Source organism: Myotis yumanensis, unplaced genomic scaffold, assembly GCF_028538775.1.
Source record: "Myotis yumanensis isolate MYYU_CA2020_CCGP unplaced genomic scaffold, mMyoYum1.0.hap1 SCAF_12, whole genome shotgun sequence".
Lineage (NCBI taxonomy): Eukaryota > Metazoa > Chordata > Mammalia > Chiroptera > Vespertilionidae > Myotis > Myotis yumanensis.
Window position 1 is genome coordinate 27,315,366 of NW_027223763.1, and position 15,302 is coordinate 27,330,667.

At 42.9% G+C, this 15,302-nt stretch overlaps 1 protein-coding gene across 1 annotated transcript; it reads left to right on the top strand.

The window, feature by feature from the left end:
• Positions 1 to 55: 55 nt before the first annotated feature.
• On the top strand, positions 56 to 13,739 carry EXOSC3 (exosome component 3). The gene is made up of 5 exons (XM_070431146.1): positions 56 to 131; positions 7,692 to 8,413; positions 9,108 to 9,257; positions 11,018 to 11,169; positions 12,870 to 13,739. Exons 2-5 carry the CDS (start codon positions 8,090 to 8,092, stop codon positions 13,069 to 13,071), a joined length of 828 nt encoding a protein of 275 aa, XP_070287247.1. The 5' UTR covers positions 56 to 131; positions 7,692 to 8,089; the 3' UTR covers positions 13,072 to 13,739.
• Positions 13,740 to 15,302: the final 1,563 nt, after the last annotated feature.

The following is a 15,302-nucleotide window of genomic DNA, read 5'->3' on the forward strand; positions in this document are numbered from 1 at the left end:
TCAGCGCTCCCGCTCCCGCCGCCACTTCCGGCGCGCGCTGGCCTAACCCCGCCGGCTGTGGAACTCGCGCCGCCTCGCGGCCATCGTTCGCCGGGGACCGCGATAGCTGGAACACCGACCGGCCGCGGCAGGTAGGGAGCGACTAGGAGTTTGGGGCTCGGTGGGTCCGTGAGCTTCTGGCCACCGCGGGCGCTGGTCGGTCTGCAGTTGTCAGGGACTGTGGTCCCGACTCGTCCGAGAGGCTGCGCACGATTATGCATGTTATCCCCCGTGACACTGAGGCCGGCGAGGGGAAGCAATCACCATGGCGTGGTGAAGGTTACACACTGCCGACTCAGCCTGGGAAGTAAGGACTCGGGCAACGTCTGCACTAAAAAGCCCTGGGCTGTGCAAGAAAACCAGGCATGTTGGTGTCCTGAATACCTGCCCGCTTCCCCGCAACTGCACAGGCCAAATCCTTCCTCTGCAGGAAGAAGGCGCATGTGCATCCAGCCGGGAGTTAGGGGGAAGCTGCCTTAGCAGCAATACAGCCCAGGTCCAGCCTGTTTACAGCTGCCAGGGAGGGCATGGCAGACGCACTCCCCTGCACCCTGCTGTTGGAGATACGTGCATAGAACTCTGCAGAGAGGGGTTAACAGGAGCTGGTGTGTGTCTGGGGAAGGGAAGCAGAGTCTTCAATAAAGGAAAAGCTTGAGGTACAAGGAAGGGTACACACAGGAGCTGACAACTCTTCTAGGCCTTGATCAAGAGATGTGCTGTGGAAAGCTCACATTTGCCTACTGCAGGCAAATCTGAAGGATCTTTGTTGAAAGATCTATCCTGTGAGAACAGATCTGAAGGCTCTCTGGAGGACAGGAATGAAATTCAGAGAGGGCTGAACATTCGGCAGGTGCTCCCACCGTAAACTTGGTAGTGATTTAGCTATGAGTTGGTTGAAAAAAAAAGGGCTAGAGTCTCCGAAGCAAGCGTCCTGAGTTCAGAGAAGATCAAGGCAGCCATTCCTCTGGAGCTATTCTCCATCTTGTTCCCGCAGGACAGCAGGGGTAGAGGTCTGTCTTATGGTTAATAATGTCCCTAAATACCCACAACTTCTGGCTGCAACAGATACTTAATAGAGGGCCTCTGCTTCACCCACAAGTTATGGCCAATGGCTAAAATTTTATGGTCTATAGAACTTCGACCGTTATATATTCACCAATGTTAACTTTTTTAATAAGTAAAATAAAACTCAATTTTAAAGGTCACATATTTCAAGGTATTTAAGTTACAGTTTCAACAGAAAGACCCAAGCTCTGTGAGTGTTTGCGTTGGCTCAATACAATCAAATTTCACAACTCAGGAAATTAAAAATTAACACTCTGAATAAGAACTGTTCACTGACCAATTAGAGCAGCGTTTCTCAACCTGTGGGTCGAGGCCCCTTTTGCGGTCGAACGACCCTTTCACAGGGGTCGCCTAAGACCATCCTGCATATCAGATATTTACATTATGATTCATAACAGTAGCAACATTACAGTTATGAAGTAGCAACGAAAATAATTTTATGGTTGGGTCACAACATGAGGAACTGTATTTAAAGGGTCAGAAGGTTGAGGACCACTGATTTAGAGAATCTAGAGGAGCCAAATGGGAACAAAAACATTTCATAGGTTTATATGTATCTCTAGCAGCTGGATATTGAGAATGAGTCTTGAAAAGTTAAGGTAGCCACAAACTTAAGGCAGCAGTGGTTGTAACACACAAAACAAGTTGTTCAGTAATGCCAGAGTTTTCTTACCATATACTTCTAGTTAGAATGTGAGTGCTCACTTATTCTAAATAATTTTTACTAAAACCTAGAGTAAGAATAAATTGCATAAAGATTAAAATAAGTGATCATGATTTTACAACCCACCAGTAAAAAACAAAGCAAAAAACACTGGAGATTAACTAATTGCGAAAGCACTAAAGGACAGAAAACTTTAACTGTGTCTGTTTCTATTTATCCACTGCCTTTGCAAGTCTTTAAATACATTTTAACAAAGAATTGATTTCAAATCACAGTCTATATAGATAAACTTCTATGTAACCCTATTTTTTAAAATATATTTTTATTGATTTAAGAGAGGAAGGGAGAGGGAGAGAGAGAGATAGAAACATCAAAGTTGAGAGAGAATCATTGATCAGCTACCTCCTGCACACCCGACATTGGGGATCAAGCCTGCAACTCAGGCATGTGCCCTGACCAGGAATCGAACCGTGATCTCCTGGTTCATTGGTCGACGCTCAACCACTGAGCGACACTGGCTGGGCTATGTAACACTATTTTTGAAAGCAAAAAAAAATTTCAACCTAAGTTCCTGAAATTCACAGATATTAGTTCATGAGAAATGCCTGAAACATCCTCTGAACTCCTTTGCTCCTGATTCTCTTTTAGAGCACAAATAAGTAAGCAATTGGTGAAGGTTTCGCATAGGCCCAGGTATCCCATGTCCTGGATACACCCAACACTTAGGATCTATGTCATCAAACAAGCAGGAAGCAAATTTATTTACTTCCTTCCCTATCCAATGACTGGATGTGTTTAAAAAACTACTTCCCAACTGATGTCTTCTAATGCAATATGCCTTTTTGACTCAGGCTTTTATTTTTGGGAGCAGCAGATTTACTCCTGATGTCTTTGACATCATTGCTTCTGTCCATCACATAGAATTCTTTGTTAGGAACCAGATTGACAAAATGAGCAAGGTGATTGGACATGGCATAAGAAGCTGAAATGATAGCTATATCCCAGGCATCTTCTGGATTGAAGCCATGCACCTCGAGCTTTTTGAAATGGTCATATATTATATCATTAGCTTGGGAAGTAGCAAGTGTAAACTCCATTGCCTTTTCCCAAGCAGGGAGGTCAGACTTTTTCCAGTTCACATAGACCTGCAAGGAAGCACACAGTCAGAAGCAGAATCCCTGTTCATCACAATAAGCCAGTAAAACACAGGCCTAAAGAAACAGGCATTCATGAAAAAATCCAAGGTTAGAGTAAAGGGGCAAAAGGCAGGGCAAAATAAACCCTCCAAATGGATATCTCGATCAAATCCAATGGAATGTGAACCTGGAACTCTGGCTTAGCACCATCTCAACCAGAAAATCTTCTTGCCCTACCTGGTTTGGCTCAGTGGATAGAGCGCTGGCCTGTGGACTGAAGGGTCCCGAGTTCGGTTCCAGTCAAGGGCACATGGCTGGGTTGTGGGCTTGAGCCCTCGTAGGGGGCATGCAGGAGGCAACCAATCAATGATTCTCTCTCATCATTGATGTTTCTATCTCTCTCTCCCTCTCCCTTCCTCTCTGAAATCAATAAAAAAGATATATATTTTAAAAATCTTCTTTACTGTAAACACAAGTACCTCTTTCTCCCCTAAACACCTATGTCATAAAAAATATCAGAACCAAGATCCAGAGGCTCTTAGTACATAAGGACCCCAATCCCAAGTCTTTTATTATGAGGAAAGTGAAATTCAGATAATTATCCCTTTATTTCCCTAGAAAGTAGTATTTTTATTTCACCCCCATTTTATTGGCAAAGGAACTGAAGCTCAGACAGATGAAGTAACTTCCCCCAAAGTCACACAGCCAGAGAGTGGCAGAGCTGGGACCTGAATCCAAGGGTATTGGATTCCAAAGACTATACTAATAATCATTACCCTTGCTGAAGCAACATACTGGAAATCACTAAATACCAAAAAATAGAATAGTTCAGGAAACCATCATACATGCTACGGTCACTAGGGAGGCAATGCCTGAGACACTGATGCACAAAGGTCTGGTGACTGAGCAGGAGGCTCTCGGCAGGACAAATGGGACGATGTACCTGTCCCAAAGTTATCTGCAGGCTGGGAACAGTTTGTAAGGTCTCCACTCAGGTGGGGTCAGGAGGGGAGGGTGGGGTTATGAAGACCGATGACCCTCAACCTCAGGAATAAATGCAGAAACCAGATGTTTCTGTTCCATGGCCCAGAGGGTCAGGAATTTCACTGTAGGTAGAGCAGCACATTGTAAGCTTGGTGGCAAACCCATGTTCACTGTGTCATTACCCTCAGTCCATTTGTCTGGGAAGAATTAACGTGACCTCTGACACCCAAAGGACCCAACTTTGGATGAATCAAGGAGAAGGTACACTGTTGGTTGGAGGATCGAGGCCCATTTTACAACCAGTCTTGGTGGGAAAGAGTAGATGGAGGCAGTTCCAAAATGGGAGGCAAACTGACTCAGGCTTGGGGCCAGCAGCAAGAAAGAAAAGAAAACCTACAGAACTGGTTTGAGTCCATTTAGGAATAATTAGTGGGTAGATTAAATTCATGCTGGAAAATGCAAACAGTGTAATGTAGCAGAAAGCATGCAAACTTTGAAAATGGGCTCCACCACTTTCTACATTCCAGTTGTATGCCCCATGTTAGGCTACAGCTCTGAACCTCAAGGGTTATAATAAGGTGCAATGTAGAGGGGGAATTGTGTGCATGCGAGAGAATGTATGCCAAGTACCTAGTACCAGATCTGGCACAAAGCTAGAGGGGCTCAGCTAACACCTAGTCCCAAACATACAAACACAGAAGCAGGTGGGTACAGTGATGGGGACTGGAAGGTAACTCAAGCAATGGCATGAGCTGAAGGTGTGTGTTCCCTGCATTCCAGAGTGGCCTGGGCTTTTCTCCTTTTCTCAGGTTTGAAGGTGCCCTGAAACTGGCACAGGGAGAGTGGATGCTAACCTGGTGAGAGAGCACTGGGTTCTTCAGCTACACCCTGTACTGTCACTGTGGACAAGCACAGTTAGCTTCTTGTCAGCTTTGCTGAGCTGGCCTGCAGAAAAAGAGGAGACCTGTCCGCCAGCCCTGGATAGTAGCTCAGAAGAACCTAGACAGGCTCAGCCATATTTTAGCAACAGAGTTGTGCACCCATCTGTTCACCTACCCATTCACTTACACATTCCTTGCCAGTCCCTCGCTACCAAACATCCTATTTTATTTTCTTCATGATACTTAACACCATTTACAGTCAACTTGTTCTTTTATCTTGTTTAGTTGTTCATTGTTTCCCCCTCTCCAGACTGTTTGAAAGTCTAGGCATTTTTTCTAACGTGTTCACTACTATACCCCCAGCGGAGTGTCTGACATACAATGGTTGCTTAGGAAATGTGTCAAATGAATTAATTCAAGAAATGGTCTCTGAGGCCCATCAGGTGCTGGACAAGGAAAAGAGGAGGGGAAAAGAAAAGAAGAGGTGTCCTAACCTCAGGAGACCTATTATTTGGGGGTAGAGAGAGGTAGAGAAGGAGGGAATCCACTTTGGCCCAAGACACCAATCTGGGAGCTTTACGTATGTAACCTCATTTAATCCTCACACCAGCTCTGTAGAGTGGGCATTAATACCAGTTTACTAGTAATTCCACTGGATAGTTTTACTTCCTTTGCAATCTGGACACCTTTTACTTCTTTTCTTGCTGACAAGCCTGGGATAGACTCTCCAGTACAATGTTGAGTAGAGGTGGAGGGAGTAGACTTCATTGTCTTGTTCCTAATTTAGGGGTAAACCTTTCAGTCTTTTGCCATTAAGTATGATGTTAGCTGTGGATTTTTTGTAGATGCCCTTTATAGGTTGATGGGGTTCCTTTCTAGTCTAGTTTGAGTGTTTTTATCTTGACAGGGGGTTGGACTTTCCAAATGCCTTTTTCTGCATTTATTGAGATGTTCATGTTGTTTTTGTCCTTTATTCTATTGATATGGTATATTACACTAATTGATTTCAGGTGTTCAAAAGACCTTGCACTCCTGGGATAAATTCTATTTGGTCATGGTGTGTAATCCTTTTTATATGCTGCTGGATTCAGTTTGTTAGTACTTTGTTGAGGATTTTTGTGTCGATATTCATAAGGGATATTGACCTGTAGTTTTCTTTTCCTGTGATAGCTTTGGTGTGATATAGGGATACTGGCCTCATAGAATGAGTTGGAATGTGTTCCCTTTTTTATTTTTTGGAAGAGTTTAGGGGGAATGGGCATTAATTCTTTAAATATTTGGTAGAATTCATCTGTGAAGCCATTTGAGCCTGGGAAGACTCTACTGTATTGCTGTTACTGATGAGTTTGTTGATCTTACAACCTCAAGAGACCTTGGGCTAGCTATCAATGTATTGCTACTCAGCTCTAAACTTACCCTTCACTGCAGGAGTTGGTCCTTTAAATCGTTTTCATGAAAATAAGCGTTCCAGGTAGAAGGCCCTGCAAGGGGGATGGGTTGTGCTTCCTGGCTCCATATGCTCTCTGGTGTACTCCTGCATCAGGGCGGCTTCCGCCATCAATTTTCCCTAGTACCCTATCAGGTAGTTTTGTAACTTCCATGAGAAACCTCCCAGGAATAGCGTTCCTCAGCACCCTTGAAGTGCCAGCAAGTTCTGGAGGGTGGATTTCTAGTAAGTTCTACTGGCACAGATTTCCAGTCACTTCTTGCCATTTAATGAGCCATGGCCAATGCCCTTTCTAACAAGGTCTCAATAAGTTCTTCCAAGGGGCAGGGGCTCTTCCTTGGGTGTTCTAGCTCAGTACTGAGGTAATGGCTGGTCCTTATATCTGATCTTCTTACAATCCTTAAAGCTCTCTTTAGTTCTTTCTAGCCAGAATTCTTTGTGATTTAAAACATCTGTTGCGAGTATTTGCTCATTTGTGCAGTGATAATTTTGAGCATTTATGTTTAAATTCTTTACTTATGTTTAAATTCTTTGTTAACATTCCTTCCATGGCCTCTTTTCCTATTAATTTATGTATATAAATCAGCATGTAGTTAATTTGTTATTTTTATAAACCAATGAACTAAAAAATGCTAAAGGTTCACTCAAAGAGTACCTGTTTTAGGACACCTATCCTGACCCCTGCCTTCCTTCCACACAGAGGTAACCATTTCATCATCTGTAATTTCAGGGCTGACACTCTGAATCAGGTTGTTACAGCAACTGTAACACTTGGTTTTTCATGTAACTGATCAAGTTCAATTTTTACAATCTGACTGATATACAACAAAAGTTACATTTCAGTTGGCATCTTATTCAGTTGGCTCACAAGTATGTTGCCAGATTTGGAGGGCATGTTAGAGATGGTTCGTCTTAATTTACACTTCCTAAAAAGCTTCAAAAATTCACATTGGAAGCAGATGCCTCAAAAAATGAGCAGAGCCCTGGCTGGGTGGCTCAGTTGGTTGGAGTGTTTTCTGTACACCAAAAGGTTTCGGGTTCCATTTGGATTAGGGCACATACCTGGATTGCAGGTTTGATCCCTGGTGGGGGCGTGTAGGGGAGGCAACTGATGGATGTTTCTCTTTCCTCTCTCTCTCAACCATATCCTCAGGTGAGGCTGAAAAAAAAAAAAAAAAAAGATGGGAAAATAAAGTGTGCCCCAGAGAAGTAGCATCAAGGTTTTAACTGCAGTTACCGATTTTCCCAAGCATGTAGAAATGTGCACATGATATGTGTATATTTGTAGGAAAACAGTCTAGGGAGAAATACACACTGAAAGGTTAACATCCTTTTATCAGGTATTACCTATTTTGTGCCAGACCCTAGGTTACAAATAATGAGAACTACCTGACAGACAGCCTAGCAAGGGAGGCAAATGGGTATAAGCCAAATACGTTTTAGCTTCTTTTTATTCTTCTCTATGTTTTGCACAGTGTGGATATCTTCTCCAGCAACAACCAAAAAGGTTTTATTTTGGAAAAGGAAAATATCTTCACTTCTGAGGGTAAAGTCAGAAAGAAGGGCCAGCTCCCGAAGCCCGTCTGCTCAGTTCCCATTGTTCTCACGGAACCTTTATGCAAGCGTTTAGTATCCCACCGGGCGACCCGAGACACCGGAAGTAGAGGCTCTGCGACCGACTCAAGCCGAGGGCTCCGACCGACCGGCGACCCTCGGGCAGACTGCGGGCACCCGCCTGCCCACATGGACCACGCTTCATCGACTTAGGCTCCGGTCCGACCGCTACTGCCGAAAACTGAAAGCCTTGGGCGGGCTGCCGATTGGACGCCGTGCCGGAAGTGGGAACCGGAAACGGTGTTCGGTGCCGCCCGGGATGGCTCAAGCGGCGGCGGTCGCAGCCGAGTCCCTCGCGGGTGGCAGGGCGCGGGCGGCGCGCGCTGTGCTGGGTCAGGTGGTGCTGCCGGGTGAGGAGCTGCGGCTCCCCGAGCAGGAGGATGCCGAAGGCCTGGGAGGTGCAGGGGAGCGACCGCTGCGCCTAAATGCCGGCGTGCGCTCCCGGGTGCGCGTCGTGTGCGGCCCGGGCTTGCGGCGTTGTGGCGACCGCCTGCTGGTCACCAAGTGCGGCCGCCTCCGGCACAAGGAGCCCGGCGGCGGCGGCGGCGGCGGCGTTTACTGGGTGGACTCGCAGCAGAAACGGGTGAGTTGGGGCCCCTGAGGGGTGGTACGGCCGTGAGAGGTAGCCCCGCCCTGGGAAGACTTCTTGGAAGAGGCAGAGAGGGGCCTGGAGCCTCTGTTAAGCTAGCCCAGAGCCCCGATGTCTGCGCCCACGTCGTCATCTGCTTTAGAGGGATTGTGACACTGGAACGTGGCCCGAGGAGGACGGCCAGGAGAGAAAGGAGGGTGGAGGTCCTGGCCTATAAGGGATGAGGACTGTGAGACATGGTAATTGTCTTCACAATCCCAAAGGCCAGGGAAAACCAGGCTTATCGTCAGGGGCCCCAAAGAGCAGAAGCAGGCTCTGAGTGGATGTCACAGGGAGTTAAATTAGAATAAGGAAGAACTTTTCATAGAGGGAACATTGTCGAACATTGAAGTGGCCTTCCTGATACAGAAGAGGTACGGGATACCAGCTCAAATGAACAGACTATTAGAAGCTGTAAACCTGAGAGTTATATGATGTGGTTGTTTTTCTTTTACCGAAAGTGGTGTACGACCGTTTATTGTAAGATGTGTATTAATTTGTAAATTAGATTTCAAAATTAGATATTTCCTAAATATCTCCAATGGCAAACTTTAGTAACCATTAAGGACTGGCTGAAGATATCTTCCAAGATACTTGGAAAATGATGGGTCATTTATGGTTTTTCTCTATGATTTCTTTTGTATTGTAGTATGTCCCAGTGAAAGGAGACCATGTGATTGGCATAGTGACGGCTAAATCTGGAGATATATTTAAAGTCGATGTTGGAGGGAGCGAGCCAGCGTCTTTGTCTTACTTGGCATTTGAAGGTGCAACTAAAAGAAACAGACCAAATGTGCAGGTAATGATAGGAAACTTTGGTTTCAAAAAAGGAAAAACATCCAAATATTCTGAAGGCTACCTGAATGTCTCCAAAGTCCGACTATTTTCCCAGTTTTATAGGATGACCTCCCAGCATCTGTGTGATCACTCTAGGCTACAGGGGTTCCTTATGTTGCTTCAGCTCTGGGACTGGAGTCGCATACTTGTTACATTTGCTATATTGGGGGTTGTTTAATCTCTATTGAGTTGAAAGGTTTTATCTGTTCTATTGTTATCTGTTTTGTCCACATCCACTGGACAAGGAAGTAAGCCATAGGCTTAGGGAGGAAGGAGGAATACCTGGTAAGTGGTGCAAATTGCCATATCAGCCATCCATCTTTCCTGATTGTACGTTCGGGAACTGTCATCTCACAACTTCAGTCACATCACTGTTTTCCAACAATCCCTTTTGGTTGTTTCCTCGTTTTCTACTTGGGCTTTTCAAGTCACGACACTCTTCCTGTCCACCCAAGCCAGAAATTTGGTGGTTTCTTTGCCCCTTATCACTCACCTTTCAGGTGTCTTTTGTTGCTTAATCTTACTAATCTATTTGACTCTATCTTTAAGTCCACCCCGCATCTCCATTTTGCAAGTTCAGGCCCTAGATACCCTTGACTGGAGTTGGCCGATTTAACATCCCTGCCTGTACACTTTAACCCCTCCATCCAGGCATTTGAGAGCCTACAGCCTCTCACACTCCACTTTCTTCAAAGCCTACAGGTTTCCTTGGCATTATACTCCAAAAGTCTTCCCTTTTCCATAATTATATCTCTACACAGCTGTGCATGAACCACACTGAACTATTTAACAGCAGGACTGAACTCACAGTGCGCTGCCCTTGTTGTTTGCTCATGCTGGTTCTCTGGATTGCTCTATCCCCTTTTCAGCCTGTGGAACACATACTCATATTGTAAGACGCGGGCCAAATACCACCACCTCTATAAAACCATTCCTGACTTGCAATCACTTTTTCTCAGAGCTGCTCGGGCACTGAACTAGATTTGACTTTGAATGAAGTTTATTGTTTATATGTACATCTCCACTGCCCTCAAGACCAAATACTTATGAAAGGCAGAGAATGTTTGTTTCTAGTTCCTACAGTCACCAACTTAACAGGTAAACAAGTTCACTCTCAATGTCTCTAGTTCCATCATTTTGAAGTTCAACTCTTGTGAAGTTTTTAAATCTTGCATGGAGAAGTGTCAGTGAATTGCCATTGTTCCATTTTGCTTAGAATAACATGCATGCCAGGAGTTTCTTCTATCCATCTATCTTCTGTAATTCCCTAGAGCAGAGCTACCTAATAGCACTTTCTGTGATGATGCTAATGCTTTACTTCCACAATGACTAGTATGGTAGCCCCTAGCCACACATGCCTGTTAAACACTTGAAATATGGCTAATTCAACTAAGGAACTGAATTTTAAGTATTTAATTTTAATTAATTCAAAAGTGAGTTAAAATTACTATTTGTGGGTAGATAGCTACCACATTGGACAGTGTAGCTCTAGAGGGTATTTATATTTTGGCTTTGTGATGGCTCCCAGTCTAGGGATTTCCTGGTGGGTTAAGGGGGAGGGTACATGTGTTAATGCTGCCTTTGTTTAAGACCCAACTCCAAAGTGACTGCGAATCTTGGCATGTAGTCAGTTCCTTAGCTACAGAACTGTAGGTGGTTGGCCTTGATGTTATGGGAAATAACGACTATAAAATGGTTACTGTTTTAAAATTATCATTGTAGGTTGGAGATCTCATTTATGGACAATTTGTGGTTGCTAATAAAGATATGGAACCAGAGATGGTTTGTATTGACAGCTGTGGACGAGCCAACGGAATGGGTGTGATTGGACAGGATGGTCTACTTTTTAAAGTGACTTTGGGCTTAATTAGAAAGTAAGTCCTAATGCTTTCTAGCTTCCTGGTCTTTTATAATTATACCTTCTTGGAAAGCCAACTGATCTTTGGGATTTGGATTCTTTGTAACAACATCTGAATTTCCTCAGAATTAAAAAATCATTATCCATTTAAGCATACTTGTAAACTCAAGCATTTAGTCCCATCCTCTCTTAATGTAAATACATTGTATTCAGATGTACTTGGTGGTCTAGTTTCTATGTTGATATGGAGTCTGGGCTTCCTCCTGGTTTACTATTTCTTATAGCTGATATACTCAGCCCAAATGTAAAAACTGGCCTTTCCGCCCTGGCTAGGTAGCTCAGTTGGTGAGGCGTCATCTCCTACACCAAAAGGTTGTGGATCTGATTCCTGGTCAAGACACATACCTAGGTTATAGGTTCCATTCCCAGTCGGGGTGCTTAAGGAAGGCAACTGTTTGATGTTTTTCTCTCACATCAGTGTTTCTCTCTCTCCCTTTCTAAAAATCAATAAAAACATGTCCTTGGCTTTGGGTTTTTAAAAATTAAACACATAAAAACTGGCCTTTCCCCCCTATGTCACTTTAATACAGATGTAATTTGTACAAAATCACCAAATTTCTCTGGTAATGGGAGCAGTGCAGGTAGGTTGATGGGATCCTTGAGCTTATGCAGACATTCACAGAAGACTTCTGCTATCTGTCCTGGTAGATTTAATAGTTCCCAGCCCTGGCAGCTCAGTTGGTTGGAGCATCATCTCGTACAGCAAAAGGTGGCTGGTTCAATCCCTGGTCAGGGTACACACTCAGATTGCGGGTTCAATCCCCACTCAGGGTGCGTGCAGGAGGCAACCAATCAATGCTTCTCTCACATTGATGTTTCTCTCACTAAGAATTTTAAAAAAAGTTCCCAGAGGCAGATTCTGTTAGGTGTTTACACCTTTACCTACCAAAAGCTGTGCCCTGTTAAAGGGTTTTACTTGTAGATCCCGAAGTTCAGAGCTCTCTTGCATGACTCTGCTACTTATTCTGCAGGTTTGGAGAATTAGTTCAGGTTGTTAGAGAAGCATGTTACTAATCAAGCAGCACCCTTGTGGTTTGAAAGAGCTAACACTTCTTTCCAAGTAGTGAATTTAATACCAGGGATTAACTTACATGGTCAGGAAAGTAAGTTTAAGGTGTTCTTTCAGCACTGTAGATAATTTTTAAAAGCTATGGTCCTAAAGCCTAGAATTAAGGTGCTCTGACAGTGTAGGGGAAGAACTTTATATGTTTTTGGTAAAGTTGATAATACAGGGAGTTTGATTTCTTTGTTGAGACTAGCCCACCTGTGACCTGATATACTGATCAGTGTAAATCTTCTTAGAGCAGTTCTCAACCTTGGCTGCACATTAGAATCACCTGGGAATCTGTTTAAAGTCCTGATTTCTGGGCTTCATCCACAACATTAGTAACAAAGAAACAGAATTTCCGGAGGATGAGGCACAGAAATCAGGATTTTAAAAAGATTCCCAGGTGATTCTAATGTGCAGCCAAGGTTGAGAAACCACTGTCTTAGAAGAAAAGGGGCAGTAAATGCTGTCATGTGCCTTTAATTATTTGAATGATGTTAGTGGGGCTTTAACTATGGAGAACTGCCTAGAAAAGGAGTCCTAAAGGAAAGTTAGGTCACGCTTTACCACTTCATTAAAATTTCATTTTCTTCCCTTTTCCTCACCAGGCTGCTAGCTCCAGACTGTGAAATCCTACAGGAAGTGGGAAAACTCTACCCACTGGAAATAGTGTTTGGAATGAATGGAAGAATATGGGTGAAGGCAAAAACCATTCAGCAGACCTTAATTTTGGCAAACATTTTAGAAGCTTGTGAACATATGACAGCAGACCAAAGAAAACAAATCTTCTCCAGGTTGGCAGAAAGTTGATCTATGTGGATTTTTTTATAGTTGATACAAGAGACTGGATTCCCTGGGGAAAAGTTTTTCAGGTGGACCTCTCCCCATTAATCTTCAGAAGATAAGATATTGTCTTATGTGAGTCTTAAAATATTTTTATAAACAAGTCACTGGTTGCCACTCATGTTCTTGTGGGTGAAAAAAATCATAAAATAGTACTATTTTTTCTTTTATAATAAAGTTTACTAAAAGTTAGTATTATGATTTACTTGGTGTTAATTTCCTTAGTTTTGCTGGAAGTAACCATTGAAATAACACTTATTTTCTGATAATAGTAAAACATGTTCATCAAAGAAAATGTAGAATACATAAAAAGTATGAAGCAGCGAACAAAAATCACTTGTAATCCTATTATGTAGTGGTGAGTATGTAACAGCTAACAATTATCATATATTTACAAATCAAGTATTGTTCCGAGTGTTTTGTTTGGATTGACTCATTTATTCTTAGTAACTGCAAAAGACAACTTCCTAGTGCAAGAAACCGAGGCTTAACTTGGCCAACATTCTCAACCACTACATGTGAATATGTTTTTCAAAATGGAATTATAGAATTATATTTTATATACTAGTCTGTAATATACTTTGTCCACTTCAAACATTTAAATATATTTCTTTCATGATTGCTATTAAAAATTCCATGGTTGTATAATGCTTCATTTTTGTGGTATAGGATATTTTGGATATGTCCAGCTTTTTGTTGTGTTATAAAAAACACTATGATGAGGATCTCTGAATATAAGTTCATCCAAGTCTTATTTTGCCAAGGGTCATTTCCTAGAAGCCAAACAAAAAACTACTTACCTAGGTTTTGAAGAAATTGTAGATGTTTGTGGTAGAGTTGAAGAGGAAATTCTATGTTATTTGTAATTTTAAGCAAAGCCTTTTGAGGCCAAAATGAAGCCTGGCAGCTGACCCAGGTCAATGGTTCTTGGGTTAGAGACCTCCCTGAGAATATGGTAAGAGTTACAGACCTCTGAAGTCTATGCATAGAGGTCCTCCCTTTTGGATGCATAGGTTATAGAACTATGTTGATAAAGACCAAGGAACATTATGTACAGTGGGGTCTTGACTTACGAGTGTCCCGACTAACGAGTTTTTTGAGATACCAGCTGTCTCTCCGCCGATTTTTTTTTTTTTAAATCTTTATTGTTCAGATTATTACATTTGTTCCTCTTTTTTCCCCCCATAACTCCCCTCCTTCCAGCTCCCTCCCCTCCCTCCACCCTCACTCCCCACCCGCTGAGTTCATCCATAGGTGCATGATTTTTGTCCAGTCACTTCCCGCATCTCCCACACCCCTTTTCCCCTAAGAATAGTCAGTCCATTCCCTTTCTATGTCCCTGATTCATTATAATCACCAGTTCATTCTGTACATCAGGTTATTTATTCACTTGATTCTTAGATTCATTTGTTGATAGATGCATGTTTGTTGTTCATAATTTGTATCTTTACCTTTTTCTTCTTCTTCCTCTTCTTAAAGGATACCTTTCAGCATTTCATATAATACTGGTTTGGCGGTGATGAACTCCTTTAGCTTTTCCTTATCTGTGAAGCTCTTTATCTGACCTTCAATTCTGAATGATAGCTTTGCTGGATAAAGTAATCTTGGTTGTAGGTTCTTGGTATTCATCACTTTGAAAATTTCTTGCCATTCCCTTCTGGCCTGCAAAGTTTCTGTTGAGAAATCAGCTGACAGTCGTATGGGTATTCCCTTGTAGGTAATTGAGCCTCTTTCTCTTGCTGCTTTTAAGATTTTCTCTTTGTCTTTTGCTCTTGGCATTTTAATGATGATGTGTCTTGGTGTGGTCCTCTTTGGATTCCTTTTGTTTGGGGTTCTCTGTGCTTCTTGGACCTGTAAGTCCATTTCTTTCTCCAGGTGGGGGAAGTTTTCTGCCATTATTTCTTGAAATAGGTTTTCAATATCTTGCTGTCTCTCATCTTCTGGCACTCCAATAATTCTGATATTAGACCGCTTAAAGCTGTCCCAGAGGCTCCTTACACTATCTTCACACTTTCGGATTCTTTTTTTATTTTGCTTTTCCAATTGGGTGTTTTTTGTCGAATCTTTGGTTTGATTCTTGTGCTCCTCTGGTCCGCTATTGGGTATAATATTCTTTATTTCAGTCCGTGTATGCTTACTTTCTAATTTCTTTATCGTAGCATCGAGGGTCTCATTAGTTTTCGTGAGGCTCTGCACAA